General features: G+C 46.5%; 2 protein-coding genes across 2 annotated transcripts in view; one reads left to right on the plus strand and one right to left on the minus strand.

Moving 5' to 3' along the window:
- LOC119387990 (RING finger protein nhl-1-like) overlaps window positions 1-1,831 on the plus strand; it is a 124,580-nt gene extending 122,749 nt beyond the window's left edge. The window contains 1 exon segment of the mRNA XM_049413778.1: window positions 470-1,831. The gene's annotated coding sequence lies outside the window, so the exon portion shown is untranslated.
- Window positions 1,832-12,302: 10,471 nt separating this feature from the next.
- The window catches only part of LOC119386231 (corticotropin-releasing factor receptor 1), a 266,815-nt gene continuing 255,465 nt past the window's right edge, over window positions 12,303-23,652 (minus strand). Inside the window, exons 10-11 of the mRNA XM_049413785.1 lie at window positions 22,095-22,136; window positions 12,303-16,285 (exon numbers count right to left, since the gene is read on the minus strand). Coding sequence (XP_049269742.1) covers window positions 15,998-16,285; window positions 22,095-22,136 — 330 coding nt within the window. The 3' untranslated portion in view covers window positions 12,303-15,997. The remainder of the gene's footprint in view (window positions 16,286-22,094; window positions 22,137-23,652) is intronic.

Below are 23,652 nucleotides of genomic sequence, written 5' to 3' on the forward strand. Positions count from 1 at the left end.
TGAATGATAGTACTGGCTACTGCTGTGCAGGCGTGTTTGCAGAAGCGCCGTTATATGTCAGTAGCAGAAGAGACGAATGAGACTGTAACTCGCGAGAACAAGAAATTGCCTTCTTTTTCGGTTGTCATACTACAACATGGATAACTCCGATGATTTCCACCTAAAGTAAACACACGAGTCATAGAAGGAAGTGGAAAACTAAAACTGTGTGCCTGTCTTTTGCAGTCTGAGTGTAGCATAACTATTGCTATCGAAGGCGAAAGACGCGAACAGAACGCTACGAGATAGTCGGGTACACGCCTCCTAAACTACACAGCAGAACTCACGCCTGCCTCTGAGATGACGAAATAGGAGGGTCACAGAGGAAAATAGATGAGAAAGAAAGGACAAACGTATAAGGTTCAGTCAAGTTGCCTCGGAGACGAATGAATCACGCCTCGAACCAATCGTTGCCTGTCTCCACCAACAGATCGGAAGACGGATCTACGCGCGGACTCAATGCCGCGCAATCGTCGCACTTCGGGGTGGCTGACGCTGGTCCACTTTCGGCGCCAGGACCGGACCTGTTTCCGGAAGGGAGGAGAGACCGGAAGGGGGCCTCGCAAGGAGCAAACACGGAACTAGGGGAAGTGGAAGTCGGTGTCTCTCAACCTGGCCTCCATATTCTGGCCGGAGAAGAATTCGTTTCACCCTTTTTTTTTCTTTTTCTAACCTCCTCTTGTTGTTGTTTTTTTGGTGATGAAAGCGAAGGCTGTGATCAAGGACGTGAGTTGTCTCGAGTGTTCGTGGCGTCGCCGTATTATGTAGCATCGAGTTCCAGCAAAAGAAACGTGTTATAATACCAAACGAAAGAGAAATCGCACGGGAGAATGTTGTACGGGTGACAGGGAATTGTCTCAGTCGTATCTCGATATATACTTCGTATGCTCCCCGATAAACTCTCGTTGACAAAACTCCAAGAAGTCTTTGGGCGCAGGAATTGGAAAGCGAAAGAATGGAGTGTTGCTTCGTAAAGAAAAGCGTTTATATATGCTCCTGAAACTTCAATTCACATTCGATTGGGGCATAGATAACGAATTACAATACGTGGATTGCCTCTATATTGTTAGCAACGATCGTCGCTATGTCATTCATACGTACCTGTCTTTCGGGAGTTCGGGGATAACGAAAATGACATGAATAATGAGTTTACTAATTAGAGATTGGTTTTAGGCTATCTGGTACAACGTATTCTTGAATTAGCTGTGAAGGTACATAGTTGCTTATGACATAGTGTACGATACTTACCGTGTTGAGTCGTTGAATCTTGTAACGTTGAATTTGATTTGTTATGGAACGTTTTTTTTTTTCGGTATTGTGTTTCCTTTCGGTGTGATGGTTGTACACAGATTGTCATAACAGAGCATTAATTCTTTTTTTTGTGCTGAATTTACGGTATACCAACAGTGACGCCATTCGTGTTTTGTGACGTGGCCACTTTTAGAGGCTGAAATGTTCGATTTGTGTGAGCGATCTTCCTTTTCGACTTTCTTCACACCTGTTTTCCTCCTTGCATTTACAACGAAACGTGCTGTCTCCTCCAGTTTCGAAATGTCACGATGTTCCCAGAATCGTGCGCCGAAAGTGATGACGTGGCTGTATCGCAGTTGTTCCCACGTGGGTTCGCAACAGAGTGTCTGGGTCTGGCCGTGTGTGTTGTTGTTTCCTTAAGAGTGGAGTGGAGTGAGTTTTGTTTTGATCAGTTCACGACCTACGCTGTCGCCGCTTGCCCTATTAAGCACTGCAGCAGTATTAACGATAAGGCATCACTACATTATATACGCGAGCGTTTCCTCTGTAAATTTAAACTGAAAAAAAAAAATCCCCAGCGCGGACACACATCTACATGAAACAGCGAGTCTATTTTACCTTCCTCACAGATATACTATTTGCGGAAAGTCATAGCCCGGCACTGTGTATCTTGGAGCTAACTTGTTCTTGAGAATCGCAAGCCGAACATGTTGCTCACGAGGCACTGAATGCAGTGCCGCGTTTAAGCTTCAGGTTCACTTTCTGTTTCTTTCTGTTTTTGTTCGTCGGTCGGCGGCCCCTGTGGTTTTCCGTTGTTTTTTTTCTGCACAGCATTAACGCATGTAACCATCTCCTCGTCACAAACGCACAGATATATTCTCGTTCTTTTTTGTTTTTGTTTTGTTTTGTACGTGTCGTTTCAGTTTCTTTTCTTTCTTTACACAGCAACCGAGTTTGGTCGTCGGCTAGGCTTTGCCGTGCCACATCTCTTCGTCGCTGTTGTAAACCGTACCGAGCCCGATTTATCGAAGTAACGGTTGCGAAATCGTGCCGAACAAATTCGCGATTTTTATTTTTTTTTTGCCCGAGGAGGTAATAAAAAGAACTTCTGACTGAAGTGCCCATCTTTGTAGCCGTCAGAAGTGAAAAGAAATGGGACAAGTTGAAGGGAAGTTATTTGCAGACGTATGCCGTAATCGAGGAGGAGAGAGAAGGAACAAAAAATGCGCAGCGCACAGTTGGACATTTCGTGACAGCCGCCACAACCGGACGGGTCTCTCGTACATAGCTTGGTTGATGGATGCCGAGGACGTGCCGACGCACGCTGCGCACGTTGGTTCAAATATCTCCTCTCTCTTTCATTCTTGCGGTCTCCTATTCCGTTCCCTGTGGCACTAAGCCGTGCTCCCTTAAGAGCTGAAGAAGATAGCGCCAACTTTCTTTTCCTGATAACTTCTCCTGTAAACGTCCCACGTGACACTGCTCTTTAACGATACGTTCTAAAGTAAAAAGGGGCACGAAATGTCGCTGCTGGTAACTCGGCTTAATCACTTAAGCGGTTATGACGCAAGAGAGTCAGTTAGGCGTGAAGCGCACGGGCTTGCCTATCCAGTACGCTAAGGGTTACGCAGCGAGTCGTGCCTACCGCTGACAGCTACCACGGCGTTCAGGGTAAGATTGCGTCCGTAACTTCACTCGCTTCAGAAGCCTTTTTGTTGACCTCCTCGGGTTTCCATTGATCCCCTCCGGGTGTAATAATAGTGATAGTAATAAAAAAAATGACGGTGTAAGACACGTCACCAACCACTTCCTGGCATCTCACGTCGCTAGGTTAGCGTAGTGCTCGCCTTATCTAGTGCAGGCCGCGCCTTTCGCAACTGACGAATGCTGAAGTACCTCGTCCCGTTATTTTTTTGAGCTAGAGAGTAGGGCTAGCGACGTCAGACGCCAGGAAGTCAGCTAGCTTTTTTTTCTCTCTCCCGCAGCGTCCCTCTCCTCTAGCTCGTAGAAAAGACGGGTATCTCGGCGTTCGTCATTTGTGAAAGGCACCAAAGAGAACGTACGCGTGTGCGAGTGTATATTCTGGAAGAGCTCTCTCTCTCGCGAAGGAAGAGAGCTCTCTGTATTTATGCATGAGTGTTTGGAAAGGAGTGGGGCGAGTCTGCCTTTTGTGCGCGGAAAATCTTTCGGGATGCTTTGAAATCCGTGGCAGAGCTCGTCCCCACGTTCTATTTCTCTCTTTCTTTCTCTTTCTTGCCCTCGGTTTCTAGCGCGACGCGCAGAATCAGCGACCTGTTGTGGCGCTGGCAGGTTTTATTAATGAGACTATTGCCTGCAGATTCGGACGAAACTCGACAAACTTTCTTGCTTTGAAAAAAGAAACAAAAAAACAAAGGAATAGGAATGAAGAATATGAAAAAAAAGTAGCACAATCTTTTCGTGATTTGGTTCTCGGAATACCTATTCTTTAATGGTTCCTTGATGTCTTTCACGACGACTACTGTGTTGTGAGTGAGAAAATAAATATATTTCCTTCCTTCTTACTGACACTGCGTTGTTTTTATTGGGCTGAAGCTGATGACGTAAGTTGTGCTTGGGAATCGGCTGAAGTATAATTAGAATGAAGGGAGAACGAAATGTCCGTAGATGGATGCCTACTTCGTGCTCCATGCGACATCGACCCAAGGGCACAGCCTTCGAGCAGGACGGCATATTCCTTTCGGTGTTCTAGCCTATGACCTTCACTTCATCTCACTATTATCTCTTTCATTATTTACTTGTTTTCTTTGTTATGTTATTTTTTGGAAGTAGATTGACATGATGACATAGCACTAGAAAAATAGCAGTATGATGTCATTGAGTCATGAATAATGGCTCCCATAAAATATGGCTACAGACTCGGCAGCAGTCGTACATTAGAAGTCAGCCACAGGTTCTTCTTAGGCGTGCATTTCTTTACTTAACATACACGACGAATGCAGATGCGATCGTCGTCAGCTATTCAATAGGATCGAATAAAATTTCTTGCACTTAAAGGATAAAAAAATATGCGTCATCTCTTTTATAGTCATGCGATTCCTGGTCACGGCAGGCAGAATTTGACGAGAGCAAAATGCAAGAAATTCCCTTGTGCTTTAGGTCTTTGTGCACATTGAAAAAAATCTGACGTGGTCAAAATCAATGAGGCGTCCCCCACGACGGCGTGCCTCATAATGGTATCCTAGCTTGTAAAACTACAGTTTTTAATTTATTAGCCGCATTGAAAACAACGAACGTTGTGTTTGAACCACAATGCCTGGTTAAAATTATCATTACGGTAAAGTCGCAAAGCGCAAAACGCCATGATAATATCTAAAGGACTTGATGTCTACACACGACAATTCTGTCAGACAAACGCTGTCCGCTTCACGCCTCCTTGTAAATCAATTTCATCAGCGTAGTTGGAGCAGGTTCGATTGCAGCCAGAGATCGATGAGACACGCTCTCATCGAAAACAAGCTATTTGTTCTCGTCGGCATCGAGTTTCAGAGACCTTCAGCGAGAGCTCTCAATGAAGATCCCGGCAGGAGTTGTACGCACTTTTAGAAGGAGGCTTTTGTGATATCGATCGCAATTTGGTTTCCACGAAACAATGAGCCCCTTAAACAGGACGGAAGAAATTAGAGGGGAATCACTGAGAAGGACTACGGCGTGATTAGTGTTTATCCCAGCTACTTCGATGCAAAGTCGTATGTGCCTCCAGGGTGACAAGTAACGCATGCAGACGAAGACGCGCGTAACCTATAGACGCAAATATTTGGCAACAGGCCGGCATATATTCTTTCCAAACATGCGCAGTTAGGTTAAGCACATTTCATGTTAACGTTATTACAGGTTAATCTATAGCTGTTATCTTTAAACGTACAGTGATGTGCTTTTAAAGATTAAAGAGAAGAAAAAGAAAAGAGCCTCAGTGACGAAGATTGCAGTCCAATCATTGATGTATAGTGGAGAGAGAGAGAGAGAGAGAGAGAAAACTTTTATTTGTGAAGGCCTCAAGGATTATCCTCGTTGGGTGGAGCCCTTAGTTCAGGGCCCCATTGGCTCGCGCCACACAACGTGCCCGCTGGATCAGCCGACGCTGCTCCTGCGGCTCTGAGCTGGTCAGCGCAGTCTCCCAAGAGGATTGTGAGGGTGAAGGAATAGGGCGGCAGCCCGGTGGTTGTGGACATTCCCAGGTGCAGTGATACACCGTGGGCTTCGCTCCACAATAGGGACAGTATGAGTGGAACCTTTTTCTTAAAACCAGCAGTATTGTTCAGTATAAACGATTGTCTAATGAGAGCTTTCGATCGTGTGTTCACCCCTGTAAAGAAACACGAATAAGGTAAGAGAAGTTGGTGTCGCTCGTAAGCCTTCTTGTTCATGGTTCAAGATAACGGCCGCCGGAGAAAAGTATTTTTTCCACGTGCTCAGGTAGATGTTGATGAGATACCTCTGCAAATGAACACTCGTAACGTCGCAGTATTCTACACTGTCTTTATTTTTACATCGAAATAGTTGGTTTTACAATACATACACAATTCACAACACTTTATGCGTTGGTAGTTAGAACGAGGGCTCTTAGATCACACGAATTGCGGAACTCGCCATAGGTTTCATGTATCAGAATGAGAACGAGACAATCAATGGGCAAAATAACGGAGTATTGATGATTGCGACGCCACCTGTCGGCGGAGAAACAAACTAATAAATGGCTTTTTGTGTGTTTTTGCATTGCACAGGAATGCTAGCTAGATGAAGCAAGCGGTGTGTTTGCGTTTGTAGCTCACTTTTTTTGCACATAATGCAGAGGTCGCAGCACTCTACGACCTTTATTGAAAGTGTTTCTAATTTTCGCCGCGGTGACTCTGGCAATGAGGACGAAGACTGCCGCGATGCGGTGTTTTTTTTTTTTTGTCGTTTCTCCCAGGTGGCGCGTCGGTTTGCTGACCTCGGGATTTCGTAATAAAGTTTCGCAATTGTTATGATCGAGGAACTCCGGTTCGAACTGCACGACAAATGACGGGTATGGTTTAACCAGTGGGAATGAACAGCGATAAGCATGAGACAAAACAGTAACGACAAATATACTCTTCAGCATGCATACGTATGCTTCAGTGGCACGACCTGAGTTGAGCATGTTGTCTTTACACAAAACACTATCGTATATCTCTGCAATATGTACAAGTGACATCAACGTAATACTACATATCTGCGGTATAGACAAAGTAGTGCAATCACATGCGGCCGTCAGCACACTTGGAGTGACGGACGTTTGGAGGCGATAATGTAACAACTGTGCAGTGAGAAAAAAATGTGCGACATTTGCGATCGAAGGAGAAACTGTTACACATTTTGTTTTACATTTATGGTACAGGTAGTCCCTTCCATTGCGACGTACGATACAACACACCAAACTCTTTTACACAACTGGGAATCAGCTTTCTGGACGGTGAGGTAAAGGGGTCGATCGTACCGAACAATTAGAATTGATTCACCTACGAGGTATTTTCTTTAACCACCAAGAACACGCACAGCAGAAAGATAATTATATGTAAATCAGCGACAACTACTAACGAAGTGAGCAGTCAAAATGGAGGCGATTGCATGCCACTGTCGCAATCAGCTATACTCGTAATTTGTTTAGCTCGCCTTAGAGTACAAGATGCCGTGTATATGTAATTTTTAAAAGAGAGAAAGAACTTTTATCTGTTCGTTTTCATTAAGTTCTAAACACAAAAAATATCGGTGTACATAATGCTACAATAGCCAGACATTCTATTTGGTCGCACGTGGTTAAAAAACAACTACAACAACAACAACAACAACAAAAAAAAAAAACAATACGTCATATCTTGCGCGCTTTTACGAAGAAGTGTAAGTGTAATACACGTGTGCTCCTATACACCGATCGATGGGCATTCTCGGGTGACAACTTTCGGGGACACTCTCGCGAAATCTCGCGTGACTAGCTGACTCTAGCACTGAACGCGATGTTGTTTACAGGCGACAATCTTTTCTGGCTGAATGCCAAGCAAGCTGTTTTGTAGCACAATGCCAGTAACACATCCTCTCGTGCATGCCAATTCATTTAGCGCTGTAGTAACGCGAAACCTCGTCCCGAAATGTGAGTATATATGTAAAAAATGGTCGCCCGACAATATCTTCAACAACAACGAGCGCAGAGCTTCCCAGAAACCTTGTAAGTATTCCAACCAGTTTCAAATAACTATTTTCTTACTGTTTTCCCTCAATGTTCTTATTATTCTCTTCTACAACGTTCATACGCTCTTCACCTTGTAACTTCATTCATGGCTGCGCTAAAAACACGGACAACAGAAGAGACGTACACACTACGGGCGCAATGAATGAAGTTACAAGCTTGCACCCACTGGCCCAAGTGAAAGCGTTACTGCTCTTTACCTTTTTGGCCTTTGACCTCAGCTAACCGACTGGATGATCTGGTGACAGCCCTTCCCAACAGAACACTACTCTCTCACTTATTTCTTCAGATAACTGCAAAGTATTCTTATCATCTGAAGGTATCGCATATAAAGAGTTGCCCGACAGGCGGTAATGTACACGAGTGCTTGTGTGAAAAAAGTAACACGTATAAACTGGCATAGACATGGCCCCAACAAACTACAGTGGCCACCAGCTACGAAGTACGCCTCTGCCGTATCCTCCAGATTTCGGACCCTTCGTGTTTATAGCTATTGTTTCAAGGCCAGCAACCAACGGGACATAATGTATGTACGGTCGATGTTACTGTTTATAGTTTACGCATGTACAGAACATTTCCGGTCACTTAATGGTGGGCATAATGACTAACCTTTAGCCGCTTATTTTCAATAGGATAGCGCGTGCTAGCGAGATAACAGGGAGCTTGTCTAAGGCAATCGATCAATAGTTAACACTATACATCGCCCGTTTCGCTTCGCGTGAAAGAGCAGTCTATAGAATCTTTTCAAACTGCTGCAGCGCTAAAAATAGACGAGACGACAAGGACGAGCGCTGAACTTCCAACAAAATTTATTTGGAATTTGCACACATATGTACGGTGTCCGGTACAGTACGTCATTCTCTGCGCATGCGTAAAAGCGCCAGGTCTTTATCGGAAAGCATAATGGCGGCAACAGTTACGAAACCCTCCCCGAGATTGGAAATGCTCTCAGCTGCAACTATTTCTGGCGTCAAGAGCATTCTGTTTTTCTTGATTACGGAAGGGTTAGCGTGTTCTGTTTCCCGATTACGGAAGTGCTGCAGCAGTTTGAAAAGATGTACCAACACGCCCAACTCGCGACCTTAATCTACATCTATACAATCCCTGTCTTGTTCACAAGAAAATCGATGCTTTCCTCTTTTGGCGTCGCTACTTCTTATTACTTTTTAATCAACAGGCGGTCTTTCTTTTTTTTTTTTTCGCTACACCCCTGCCCGGTGCTCATTTGCTCCGAAGACCGGCCGAGGCACCCTTTTGTCTTCCGACGGAGCCGGCACTTCCTTTCCCTTGAGAGAGTTGCCGTTCGGCCTCTAATGTTCGGTAATGAACAAAATCAATCTCTAACGCGAGTATATCGCAAAACACCCGCAAGTAACTGACAGGAACGGGTCAATAGCGATCTGTCTCGGCTCCGTTCGGCTCGATAACGCAGCCTGTGTCGGCGTGAGCACTTATCGAACATCGGCGCGCCGGCTGCGAGCGACCTATACGTTTCGTATATTTTTAAACATTTTTTTTTCGTTTTATTGAGCACGAGCGTTGGAGTGGAGCGGCGTATTATCGACGAGGATGGTGTGTCGATAATTTGCCAGAACTGCTCGTAGCTGATCAGATCGGTTTGGAACGGGCAGGAAGAAAGCACTCCGTAACAAGGTGCCAAGGTCTGATCGCTCAGACAGTAGTGCGCATTGAGACACACTGTTTATTCTTCCGAAGAACTTGTCCTTCCTCGGTGTTTGCGCTCTTAATGCGGTACTTGTTCTTGTGATGGAAAACTAAACGAGGCGGCTGTTACGGTGAGTGCGAGCTTGAGCGAAAAGAAAACGAAACCAAAACGATTCTTACTTGGAAGTACAACGGCTCCTATGACAACCATTGAAAGGCAACGACTACGCTCCGTTTACCGGTATGATCGTCACGTGAGCAAAAGAGGACATCTAGATGTCGCATCCATCGGCCATGGCTGAAAGCGGAGAACGATCCTGCGGTTGTCACTGCCGGCCGTTACAAGCGCCGTTTAGCCAGCCGAGAGAAGGCCTCATATTCGAGCGAAGATTAAGGACGAGAGAGAAAAAGAGTTGCAGTTTTCTAGTATATGGAAGCGCTCACTGAAGCTTCTTCGAAACAAAAAAAAAACTTGAAGCTCAAACCACGGCCAACCGAAGTGTAAGTCCTTTTCAGAGTGGCTAAACTCCTAGTTAATAAAATGAATATACAATAATTTGCCTACCGATATCAAATGCATTCTGAAAATGGTTAAAATGTGATATACATTGCTTGTATCTTTTAAAAGAAGAAAAAAAGTGTTTTTTCGCTCCGCGAAGGTAATAGGACACTCGCGATAGCCTCTTACGGTACTGTGCAGTATTTGCTCAATAAAGAGTGGGCTTAACAGCCAGTTTGTGTTTACTGTTGTCCATTCATCTACCTCAACCATTTCCTTACAAAAGGAGAGTAGCAAACAGAGGCTACCTTGGTTTGTTTACCTGCATAGTCACACATGCTCCGATTCTGCAACAAAAGTATTCGTGTGAGAGAGAGAGAGAGAGAGAGAGGGCGGTTAAGTGTTTGACACCTAAAACTTCCTAGGGAAACCTGTTGTTTTGTATGCCCCTTCTCAAACTGCTTATGTCGGAAGAAAAAAGAAAGCGCGAATGCGTTCACATCGCGAGTGCCCCACTCTTTTTCTTTTCTAAACGAACACTTGCGTAAACAAGCAAGCCGCACATAACAAAACACACGCAGACACCATGGATTCAAGTATTTGTGAGCCTGCGTAACTCCAATGACGATGGCGTTCTCAGCCACAAAATAAGACTATCGTCTATGAAAGACACTGTCGGTTCTTACGCAAACCCACTTTTCGACTCCTCACCATTGCACCATCTTCGCAAGACCCTACACGTTGGTAGTCGGCGCCAGTTACGTAAATAGGAACTAACTTACGTAATACAACAATCAAGTTTCCTTAGAAAACTTCGCTGTTGTCTCGACTCTTTAAGTGCGCACTGCTTTTACGAAACAACCCTAAGATCCAACAACGCGAGTTCGTCTCTTATTACGAAAACGTTCTCGCCGCCCGCGCAAATCTCCCAACTACAGCATTCGAGTTCTGACACAGCTCATGATGAGTCTGCTTTCTTAACTGGTAAAGCTGCTTTCCTAACTAGTAAAGGAGTGGTTATGGACGCTTAAGAAGCGTGCTGTCATCATTACAGTACGGAACGCTTTCTGGTGCGTGAAAATAAAAAAAAAGAGCAGCAACGGGAAATTTGCTGTCAACTGTTGTAGTCGCACTTGTGCCCTCAAGACTGTCCAGTAAATCTGAAGTAATTGCCTTCCTTGTTTTACTTCTACATATAAATTAATCAGATAAAAAGCCCGTCTTGTTTAAAGAACAAAGGGGGAGGGGGGGCAGGGCAGGAAACACGCATACAGAAATAGCGATATGCCCGCCACGGTGGTCTAGTGGTTATGAGTGGCTCGACTGCTGACCCGAAGGTCGCGGGATCAAGTCCCGGCCGCGGCGGCCGCATTTTCAATGGAGGTGAAAATGCTTGAGGCCCGTATACTAGATTTAGGTGCACGTTAAAGAACCCCAGGTGGTCGCATTTTCCAAAGCCCTCCACTACGGCATCCCTCAAACTCATATCGTGGTTTTGAGACGTCAAACCCCAACAATTATTATTACTATAGAAATAGCGATATGGGAGAAGCACTACCCGGATAGGTAAATTAATGCATTGTGTTTTTCAAAACTAGCTTTAGCGAAATACGCATCAACAACAACATCGCCATTTTCAAACTACAGCTATTACAAAGAGTGTTGCTCTTGAGCGGTGTATTTTGTAGCCTAATTGTATGTATTCATTTGCAGGAACAAGACTGAAAACAAGCGCTGTATTTTTGTTGGAGTGTAGTTGCGCAGGTGAGATAAATGGGAAGAATATATAATGATCTCATCATCTACTCAGGCAATGTAGTTAACAAGTGCTAACTGAATACGTATTACGTCAATGCCACCTCACGTAACAAGCAGGGGACAAATTCCTCGCCTTGTAACTCACGTTCAACACAGACGGCGAACAATGCAACGGTCAGAAGGGTTAAGGAATGGAAGGTAATATAAACAAGACAATTTCATTCTGAGACACTGCAACACTTTCACACATTTTACGAATGACTTTGAGTTATATGTATCTTGGCACGGTGCTCTGTGGAGAGTTTGTTCTCACTTACGTGTGCGTAACAGTTAGGACTGACAAAAAGGTATTCAGAGAATTGCGAAATATTTACACGTGGTTTAATGGACGTAGCTGTCGCGATGCGGAGAAAAAGGGGTGAGCGCTATATTTACAAATCGCCGCTTCACGAGCCGTGAGAATTGAACAAGTGTTTCTTAGGATCTGTACAGCATGGGTATTCGGCCAGTTGCACGCGAAGAAATCGGTAAGCATAACAGCACGAGGCCGCAGTTCGCCTTGAAATGATTTCATTGCTACAGCACGAAAAATCGTACATTAAGTTCACACAAGAAGGTTCTCGACTCTATAGATGTCTAATGAGTAAAAAATAACGGCCTATGTACTACATTCTTTCTGAGTCCGAATGGAAAGTTCCCATCTTTCACTGGAGATATTCTGCGTTATTACAGGTCACAACTTGGCCATATGAAGCGGAAAAAATTGAAGGACGCTTTGTAAATTCCAAAGTGTGTTCGGCGAAAGCCTGTGGCCATTCGACTGACTATACCATAGTATTAGGGGACTCCACATTCTCGGGGCGCTTCTCCGAACCGCTTGCCGCGGAATAATCACCGGGTCGCTTGGGAGCCATCCGACTAACTCGACCGTTGCAACGAGAAGTCTGACAAAGGAGCATCGCCGCGAGCGCCGCTGTGCCATCACGTGATTGCTGAGAGAGTGTGAGAGGGCACGGACGGACGCCGCCGCTGGATGCCGCCGCCACGTTGCGCAACAGCTGCGCAACGAGCGTTGGAAGGAGCAATGCGCAACTGTTGCTATGCGCCGCTGTGTCATCACGTGATTGCTGAGTGGGTGTGAGGGGGAGAGGCCCCAGCTGGCACCGTTCTAGGGCACAGACGGACGACGAACGCCGCGAGTATGAGACATTAAAGGCTTGCGCCTTAACAATGGAGTTGTATAATGGAGTAGAGACTTCTGCGCATTGTTCAAGAGCGGCTGATCGTACGGCACGGGTGCACGAAGGAAGGAAAGAAGGCTGGAAATATGCTAAGATGAGAGATGTGGAAAAATGCGCTGTCACGGGCTAAGAACGATGTTGCGCAAGCGCGGCTACTTTCCCTCACTCTCTTAAAGAGTGGTGGCACTTGGAGATGAAACAGAGGAAGGGCAATCGGCGATCTTCCTTACTATACAGCGCGTTCCTGGCCTGTAGAGCCGTTCGCACTGATTAGGATATCTTCGTACATGAAAGATGGCGCAAGTGCTCAGGAGGAAATGTGCTGCACAGGTACACGCCGCCTGGTGCCACGTGAACAAAGCCTCGGGCGTGGTCTTGTGTTTTAAGGAACTGGGAGAATAACCGCGAAGCGCATGAAGCACAGCGCAGTGGTGTTGCTCAGTAAAACAACTAACCAAGTAAATGTAGAAGTCTATTTTCTATTCCTTTGGTAAATAAGAAATAACTGCAGGCTTCATCCGAGCATTCTAGCAAACGTTGCCAATAGCCCAATCGAAAGCTTTCTGCTCTGAAATCTAAGAGGTTGCGCCGTTTCGTGTCTAAGCCGTGTGTCGCTTTCCAAAGATTAATGACCAGGTAGATTCTCTTTAAGTTGCCCAGGTAAGATCCCCTTGGGTACACTCGAGGCGACAATGTGAGTGGGACTTCTTAGAGCGAAGAGCTGCTTATAAGCTTCCTCGTTGCAAGCGCACGTTCGCGGTGGGTTGGTGGGACGCGTCTTTGAATTGATCGGCCTGCCGTTAGCAGCGGCGGTTCGTGACTCGAGCCGGGTATTTTAGACGTCTTTCGGCAGCACATTACGATCAGCGCGCCAGCATTGCGAAGCTCTCGGCGCCAGTGCCGATATTGGCTGCGCCATCTGTAGCAGATGTACAACCATTCACATCATTCATCTGTTTTATAATATGCCTCACAAAAACAGGAGAACGTTGTGCAAGATTAACATTCTAGGCATAAGGGGAACTAAACGAGAAAATAATAGGCCAGAAGCTGTTCGGGCCATAAAGTCAAGATTTGCGCAGTAGACTACATAACCGTCCCCACGAATTCGAATGGCTGTCAGCTTGCGGCGTAGAACCAGAATAACGAGGCTAAATACATAGAAGGTCTGCAATACAAGAAAGCATGCGATTTCACAAATGTAGCCTAATCAAAGTTCATTTTATGTGGCCGATAGCATCAGTTACGGCACAAGAAAATGTTGAGTCCAAGGAGGTGGAAAGTCAACGCACCTCAAGTACTTCTTGCGAAACGAATCCCTTGCGCCATTGAGCGATCGATTCATTCCAATTACACTAAGGGGACCATTTGGGCCGTTTCATTCGCAATTTGCTGCCGCTTCAGAACCTGTTCTTACACTATCGTTGCACACAGTACATAACCAAGAAATGCAACACAAACAAGATCGATTATGCACATATTTCAGGAAGTACACACTCCTCTTTCGCGCAACTATGAAAACCTCGAGCTACGTTCGTCAAGCGTTAGAACTTCATCAACACAGCTTCTCTTCTAAAGTGGAGTGGGTTTAGTGACATGGTTAGACAAATTAGACAAACAGAGCTTAGTAAATAAAAAAAATCAAGGTGATGCAATGTTCAATGTGTTGAAATGTTTTAAGAAATAGGGATAATGGGACATACAGCGTGTGCTAAGAGCAGGGGAGATCACGAGGTGCGAAAGCGAGAGTTTAAGATTGTTTCTACAAGAGGTTTAAGGGGTACACTATGTATAGGCATGCTACATAGCCAGAAATCATCTGGCGCAAAAAGATTTCCCCGAGACGATTTTGTTTAAATGCTATGAAGTTGTGTTCTGTACACTACAACCGGTTTATCCACAGCTATCTGACGTCCTGTCATCCATAGGCAACCGCATACGTAAAGCAACAAGAAATCCTCGCCGGTCACAAAAGACAAAATTATTACAACACCGCTTCCTTCTTGTTATACGATACATCCGAGCAGTAAAGGATACCTGCCCTCCCTCCGGTGATCGCCTTTCGCAACTGTGACATCGCATAGCGCAACCGCCATTGCACACAGCTTGTCTCGTGCACGAGTATGCAAAGCCAACAGCGAAGGCTTTCGCAGAACAAAGTTGCTAAAGGCTAATTATCTCAAAGCCGAAATTCCAGGTGTGCGCTGTGTTCATGAGGATATGTCCCTCTGCCTGCACTTTGTGTAAATGTTTAGTGTCGTTATGTGACTCGGCTTAATGTGTAGCGTTATTTGTTAACATATTGGTGTCCTCATGACTACCGTTTACGTGAACTCTAGCGTTATGTGCCTGGAGTGTATTTTGTGTCGTCTTTGGTGTCACTCTGAAAATAGACATCGTGCTTATGTGAACTGCTATGCCTTGACTGACAAGCTGTCTCTAGTTGCGATTTTAAATAGTTTCGTTTTCATGAAAGTGATTTGTAATAATCCTACTATCTGTGAAAAGGAGTAGCCAGAGCTATATAAAAGCGCCAACATCTCCTAACCAACATATAGTAATAAAAATATACGCTGCACCTTTGCTCGGCATCATGTCAAGCAGGAACCATTGTCTACTCCGGGGCAAATAGACAAATCTTCTTTGACAACTTGCGAATGCGGACAAAAATATTCAGCGTCCTTCAGACAACCTGTCCTTAACATAGGGCCGGAGCGGTTGGCTGTTCAGTATCAGCCGTGTAATGTGAGAGAATCTCGTGATCCGTGAGATCCTGCAGGCCCGAAACACTTGAGAAAGGGTTCGGTACGGTAGTACAACACAAGCCGTACACACCACGCACTGTATCGCGCACATCTGTCTGCTGAAGGAAAATAGGCGTTTCTCCGAAAGACGCGTCCGCGAGTTCCTTTTCTTTCTTTTACTTTGGGAGCAAAAAAATGTCTCGTTGGTCTTGCGTGGGTGTGGTCTTGCCGGGTGAGTGTGACAATCGCTGCTCTTCCGGGCGCGCTGAACTGATTGAAGGAAAGGACGAACGGATGTGTCCTCAGTGGGAGCCACCCACGTCACTACCTCAACTTCAGACACACTTACAGAGGCGGACAGATCTGTTCCGTCCACATCTGTGTCTGTAAGAGCTTTCCTGGTCTGGTCTGAATTTGATAGAAACGGTGCTTCAATTGGTCTCTCGATGACCGAAACGGGACCTGGTGAGGCGGATGGAGTACCGGTCCAGGTTCGGTCGCATTGGCGTAGGAGAGAGTGAAGACTTGAACGCTGACTCTCTGGGTGTTGGTCGCTTCAGAAGTAACAGTTGCGCTCCCACTTGATGGTGGGCTGCGCGTGCGACGGTGCGACGATGGAGGCCAGCGTCTCGACCTCGACCTCCGAGTAGCGGCGAGCGGGTCCCAACGCCTTGCGCATGGGCGCCACCTTGTGTCCCACCATGTGCGGGTGAAGGTCCGGCGCCAGCGAGCTGGCCTCGCAGTAGGTCGAGTAGCTCTGCGACAGGCCTCGGCCGCGGGAGTAGCGGTTAGGGTTGCGCCTGATCATCGCCTGCATGTAAGCGTTGCGCACCGCAGTCTGTACCTGCAAGCCAAGAAGATAACGAGAAGGCGACGTAAGTAGTCTATTAAAGGTACTGTTCAAGCTGAACAAGGCATTCGCTATGCGGCGTGAGCTGGTTTCTAGTTTTACAAGAGTTCGTGCTCATAAAACGTTGTTAGAATAATATGTTCGCGACAATGGAATAAAGAAAGGCGCATTTTGAGCCATATAAGCGAAGGCGGATGATAGGAAACCCACTTACGAACACTAATATTTGCATATTTTGCCCCCCTAGTTATTGCGGACAGAATACTAATAATAATTCTTGCAAGACGCACTGCTTGCGCCACCTAAAAAAATAAAAATAAAAAAAATAATTCCTCCGCAGTCGCGTGCAGCTGTACACGTACAAAAAGAAGGAGGAAAGCAAAACAAACCTTCGTAAGATCGTGCTCTGCTTTCTTTGTAGGTAACCTGCAACAATTTCTTCCTCCGTCCCACTTTATTCATATATGTAAAGTTCCAACACATGCAAAGCGATTGCGTCAGTTAGTATTGCTTCATACTCAAAGGCTCCGAACATTGAGAAGCTTTGCATATTTCCTTGTCCCATCCCAAAACGCAAGGTAGCCAACAGGTACATGAACTGTCGACATCATCCTCCTTCACCCCCCCCCCCTCTTCCCCTCGTTTCCTACATCGACGGCGTCCTTGTGTAACCTCTATGTCTCAGAAAGTGATTGACTTCGCGTTTTCTGCCCAAGCGGTCCTTCACCCAATAAGAGAAAATAAAGATAGGGAAAGGCCTGTCGATAATAAAAGGCGCAGTCAAAGTCAAAGTCACATCAATGACAATGGCACGCTCTGCGACATGTGCAAATAAGAAGCACCGCCGAATCCGATGGGGTCGAGTTTCTCGAAGGCGTCCTGCCAGCATGCTCAGCGACATCGGCGGCACAATGAAGCGCCATCAAGTGTGCTTCGGTTTACGTAAGTATAGCTGACGTCTATAGGAATCGAATGATCGATGCAATGCTGAACGAACAAAAAGAGTGTTGCAAAAAGGGGTGACTCGTCTTACGCGGCACCCCTTCGAACGTCGATGTCACTGCCGTCTCTTTTGCCTATATGACGATCGGGTCTCTCTTATGTAGATCGCAAGGAAAAGAAAGGAATTGCAGGGGGGCATTCTACCCGACAATGACCTGTGGCTCTTGACACCCTACAATAGGACTTCTTCAGACGCGGCACGCAGCCTTTCGGGACCTAGCCGTGTAAACAGGTCCCGAGTGCCGCGTTCGACCGCTTTCGCATTTGAAGGAATAAAAAGGAGCCGCGACCGAGCGTGAGCAAAAGCGAAGGAGCAGTCACCGGGCGTCTTAACGGGAACGCTGAGATGCGACGGCTTACGATGGCGCGGATGCTGCTGCTTTCTAGGATTTCGGGGTCTTCGACCAGCAGCAGCGCGGAGCGCTTGCATGTCGTTTGATCTTTGCTGCTTGGCGAGTATGCAGAGGTGCACTGGAATCATTCGAGGAGGCCGGGGCAACGGTAGCGGGATTAGCGACATTCCGGCGGGGTTAGCGAACTGACGCCTAGCGTCACGGCTTGCAGTTCGGCATCCAGCGTGCCCTTCTTTTTATATATATATATATTTTTGCTGCATCAGTTTTCTTCTTTCTTTTTCATTTATACCTAATGGGATTAACATGTCACGCGGGAGTTCCGGACAGCGTTAAATATTCATGGATACAGCGGCGGTGAAAGCTAATGAAAGAAACGATATCGCGCAGGGTTAAGGCCCGTGCCACCTGTCACCTCTTGCTCTGTTCCGAGAAGCATTAGCGCTGGATGACAATGCCCTTGCAAAGCGTTGTTGTTATCCTGCATGAAACACTTAGATTGCGTTTATGTATAACGCAGGGATGGTGTGGGGAATATGTATAAATGATGAAGGCCCAGCGACATTCAGAATGCAGTGTCGCGTCTATTCGTCTTCCATGAACCGCCAACTCTAGCGACATATTCGGGAACCTCGAATATTTATATAGGGCTTTTGGTAGGCTACGCTGGTGCGTGTGGCAACAGTGGATGCTTAACGAGTAAACGAGATAGGTTCACAGTTTCCAGTAACAATCGCGAGTTGTTTGAGAGGAAGACACGTTTATTACAAAGTAAATTTAGGCCTCACGGTTTCGTGTATTAGTAAAGAAAGAGCCCTTAGTTCAAGAACTCATAACTCCACGCGAACGAAGAAAAAGTGATCTTATTCAGTAACCACCGCACAGATTTTGATCATTTGTCGCATTTAAAAGAAAAGAAAAGCTAGAAACTGTAGAAATCATATATATTATTCAATCTGCTATTCTTTCTTGAAATAGCCAGTCAAGTTGCGAAATAAAAGAAAAATCAGCACCCAGTTTTCAGCTCTGCAACACGATATTAAGCCATGATATCACATGTCTGTAAACTGCATCAATTGAGGTATCTATAATGAACACTTTTGATATTTTAACACGAAAGTGTTTTATGCCGGGGTCCACCAAGAGTTCAGTGAGGTATTTCCGTCACGGAAATGACGTCGAAAAAATTTACACGATCAGATGGCAAAGAAAAAAACGTTCCGTCAGCGGGCATCCAACCCATGACCGCTCGGTCCGCATCAAGAGATGCCGGGCACGCTATCCACTGCGTCACGGTCACAGACTCTAGAGGCTTTACAAACGCGCTTTTTGTATCTACCACTCTACCGGTCCGCGGGGTGGTGTTGCCCTCTGGGAGTGGTAAGGAAGCTTTCTTTTTTTTTCTTCGAGCCTGGTGGCAGACATGCCACCGCCCCGTTTTAAAGGGGACGCTCATAGCATCCATCCATCCGGTAAGGTAAATTATTTCGTCATTACTGTGTCCTCCGCGATTAGCACCTGCAACGCGTTACACGTCCGTCCGATTCGACGCGGTTTGAATAGAAGTCCAATTTTGTCAGTGCCTTAACACACCGCGAGGTGGCGACCTTCGCCCAAGCGTCGTAAAAGCGTCGGCCTCGCTCATATCATCACGCTAATCCAAACCAAAAATAGCTCTGCGACGCGCGCCTGCCTCACCTGGCTGTATTACCGCGTTCCCCGCTCACGCGCTCGCCCCGAGAAAAATCGCGGCCGGGCTACTGGGGCGGCACGACGCGCTTTGCGTTCCTCTCTAGTCCGGCCGTGGTGTTCAATCAAATTTTAACATGCCACGGGATGGCGACCAAGTTCTGCGTCCAATATGCGACGCTCTTCTGACTATCAGACCTCGTTCTCTAATTGCGCTTTCACCGTTAACTACTGCAGCTACCACAAGGGTTTGTTTATATATTTAACATGGACGGTAGTCGCCGGGATGAAGATGTACCACCAATCATCAAATTTGGTGCATACACGTTAAACGGTGCCATTAGCTGCCAGACATCAATATATATATACATTGTGCAAACTCTCTTATATCAATGTACAGTAAACATTCAGTTACTGTAAGGGCACGATTTACTTTCGTGTTATTCCGATTCCTATGACGGAGGGATCAACCATGTTTTTTATACACCGCTTTGAAATTGTCCCTTATTCGTGAGTGAAACTATAGCTAAACCGCAATAAACACTATAATGACTTCATAGAACCTAAAAATTTATATATAAATTGTGTTAAATGCGCGCGTCGGCGTCGCCAAGATGCGCGTAGGGCAGGTCCACCTGGTGGCATCAAAACAAACGGAAATGTCACACCACGTGACTGCGTTTTGTATTATGACTGGCAGACACGCGCGCGAGGCGTTCCTTCTCACGCTTTCATCTTTCGCTGTGCTTGTTCGCTCGGTTACGACGAGGGACGAGACACGCCGACGCTCAATGCAGCTACTGGCGGCCAAGAGCTGCCTTCTAAAATATATTTTGCGAGTCAGAGAGAGATGTGTTTAATTTTGCCGACGTAAAGGAAAACTGCTATAATGTAGCGGAGACGGCCGAAAAAGGATGTGGTCATCGCACGAGTGTACAGAAAAAGACGCGAAAACGGGAGTGCACGGGCGTCGTTCACGTTGTGGTCCGATTCCGTGGCCACCAATTGCAACCCTCAGTGCTCATTCACACCTGCGCCTACCACTCGTTGCGTGGCCATTTGCGACTGGCGACGAAACAGCCATACAAGGCGACCGATGTTCACACCTGCGTGTGACTTATATACCCGTCGGCACACAGAATTCACGTCTGCTCACATATGGCTCGCATTGTCATTCCCCCGTAGAACGAGCCGATGCCCAGTTCCTGCGCACGTGACTGATTCAGAAGTCTGTGACTGCAGTCGCGCGACTGAAAAATTTAGCGGCGAGCGACTGAGCCAAAGCAGTCCTTTGCCACCAAAGCGGCCATTTGCGACCCGTCGCTTTGCGTCTAACTTGGTCGCGCAACCAGTGCTAGTCTCAGGTGTGAACGAGCCTTCATAGTCCCTCCACTCGAGCAAGAGGGACCACTTTTTGCAAGCGTCCTTATCACAGCAGAAACGACAACGCAGGTTGGCTGGAACTCGCTCAAGACTAAACAGTCACGGCGCTGCGCCTCAAATACCCCCTCATCTCTGCTTGCGCAGCGCGCTGCACGCAGGTTTGAAAGCCTGAGAAGCGTGAAAGGCTCGCTCTGCAGTGCGAAACATCCTGGTATATACCGGTAGTGTCCTCTGCTTACCCTTTCACACTTGCAGTCGAAAGCAGACAATGCCAGAATCTATGCCGCGAGGACTGTGACGTTGTAAGAAGCGAGAGATCGACGCCGGTGATAACGCCGCGGGAATTTCTTTATTTGGGTGGATTTCGGTAGTTCGCTCAGTTTCCGTTCCTGCTCGGCATTCGATAGACCACCGCCAAGCATTGTGTCGGCGCTCTGCTTTCGTGCGGCAGGCAGCTACGCAAGCTCGCATTTTTCGCGACTGATGAATACAGAATAGCATCTTCGTGGCATACGACACTCGTGCTGCACGTCAGTGCGCGCTTGTGGAAATTTGTGTGACCGGTGCTCATCTTACTTCTGCGGGACGGGCGGACCTTCGGAATTCTCAGTGTCCAGCACCACCTTTCGGAACACCGAGGTAAGCACATGCCAAAGTTTTACCGACGCTCTCTCGAACTGTAGTTAAATTGAAATCTTTCAAACGCACGATGTATAGTGCCATGGAGGTTGAGGAAAAAGTAATCTAGGAGAGAGCATGGTGCCAAGCAGCTATAGCTTCGGTCAGCCAGCCTCCTCTGACGCTGCCCCGTGATGGTCAAGGCAGTTGCCGCCTTGACAAACGCAAGTCTGCCTATCGAAACTTTGCCTTCAGCGACACTCCATGTTCATAGATTTTTCACCTCTTCCAGCTTCCATATTCCCGTGGCCTTCCGCCCAGTGATGTCCCGGATGCCCCGTGATGGGCACTTATTTGGGAAATGGCTCGTAGGAAACGTGCCCTGCACAGTTTACACACCTTTTCAAGATACTGTTTGGTATCAGGTAGCTCTCGGAGGCCGCCTCGCGACAACCCCAGCCACAATCGCCCGGCAGCGTGCCATAGTTTCCTCTTTCGCGTATACGCTACGTGCGTATAACGCTTACGCATAACGTGATGAGAGTCTATTTCCCAGAAGCACCTCCTTCATTCGCAACTATCACAGTTGCGGCTGCGATACGGCAGTCATTGAGATGACTGCGAATCTAGAGTGACCTAGAATAACCTGTTTTAGTGCACACACCCTAGCGACGCTGGCAGTACAGGCACACCCGTGAGCAAAAGTATGCTGACCACAGGAGCGCGTGCCAAAAAGCATCGACGGAAGGTTAACTTACCTCCGAGTTGACGAAGCAGTAGAGGATCGAGACGGAGAGGCCCTGCAGAAGAAGAAAGGAAAATAAAATAAAACAGAGATATAAAGCAGCAACGAATTGCCACTCGTAAAAGAAACGCGGCTCGCACTGTGTAATAGGCTGGGCTGCGGGGCGTGGGGGGGGGGGGGGGGGTCACACACCCCCCCCCCAAAAATTGTCAGTTTTGTTTGCGTATACATAGACGCACACATACAAACGCACGCACGAACCTACATAAAGTACGGCTGAACACCCCCCCCCCCCAAAAAAAAAAAAAATGGCTACGCCTCTGGCTGGGCTGATATTCCATCGCCATGATTCTTGCTCGATTCTGTGCTATTTTATGATCCACCCGCTCACGGCGGGCTAGTCACGCTGACAGCGCAGGCCGACCGTCGTTGACGAAGCGCAAAAGCGCGAAAAGGTATTAGCATTGGAAAGCGCGTCGTTACAAAATTGTGGCCCTGATACTATACTTGCTACACTCCTTCTAGCACGTGTGACAGCGAAGATACGCTCATTGTTATTCTAGCTGCAGCACTGCAGCTATCCCGCTTGAAGCTCGTCTTAAAAAGAGAGAGAGAGAGAAAAAAAACAAAAAAAAACCTCGCAAAGTCAAATCACGAGGCTCTCCCTTACAAGTCGCAATAAAGGCAGACGAAGCATATGAAGTACGCTTCTGTTGAATGATTATATCTGATGATAAATCATAGCTGCGTGTGTGATCAAACTCACACGAAAACAAAAAAAAAACTAAAAAAAAAACTAATTTCTAGTAAGCTCCACTAGGGTCCAGCGCTACTTTTCTCTCTTAAACAGGATACTGGCAATTTCTAGTGAGGGCGCCGGAAGCTTCAAGGAAAGGAGGAAGATGCATGCGGTTTTAATGGTTCACAAGCTGTTGAAATGGTTTGCCTTGCTGTCTAACCAACACCAGGGTCGTTATTTCTACAACATTAAACCTAGTTGAGAAGCGATTAGGAAGCTTAAAATGGCATTTAACGCACCAGACCATGAAATGAGCTTTCCTTTTCTTTTTTTATGCGGAAGCTCTTGCATACTTTTTATTGTGTAAAAGTTTTGTGCAGTCGCGTTTATTTCGCAGGAAAGTGTGGCGGGCTTGTTGGTTATGCATGTCTATATGAAGGTAAAGAACAGGAGAGAATAGAACGTAGAGAACTGGACTAGCCGAATGGGTATAGGTCAACCTATCCTCAGTAATCGCTGTTTCACAGATCATATTAGAACGAAAACGCGTTCAGGATACTGCTTTTCCGAGATAACCCTTTATAAAGCCATCATTAAGGTATGAGGATGTCCACTTGCAGGTAATAAAAAAATTTAAAAATGATCAGATTGCTGTTTTACCATTTCTTTTGTGAATACCGGTGTGGAAAGTTATGTTCAAGACTAGCTTCCTTCCGCTAACCTCAGTGGGTGATGGTTTCATGGAGACGTCATCAGCTTCTTGCCCATGTTATATCGAAATTGGAATACTGCTCGCTTACTTAAACCAACGACAAAAAAAAAAGAAAAAAGA

Source organism: Rhipicephalus sanguineus, chromosome 3, assembly GCF_013339695.2.
Source record: "Rhipicephalus sanguineus isolate Rsan-2018 chromosome 3, BIME_Rsan_1.4, whole genome shotgun sequence".
Taxonomy (NCBI): domain Eukaryota; kingdom Metazoa; phylum Arthropoda; class Arachnida; order Ixodida; family Ixodidae; genus Rhipicephalus; species Rhipicephalus sanguineus.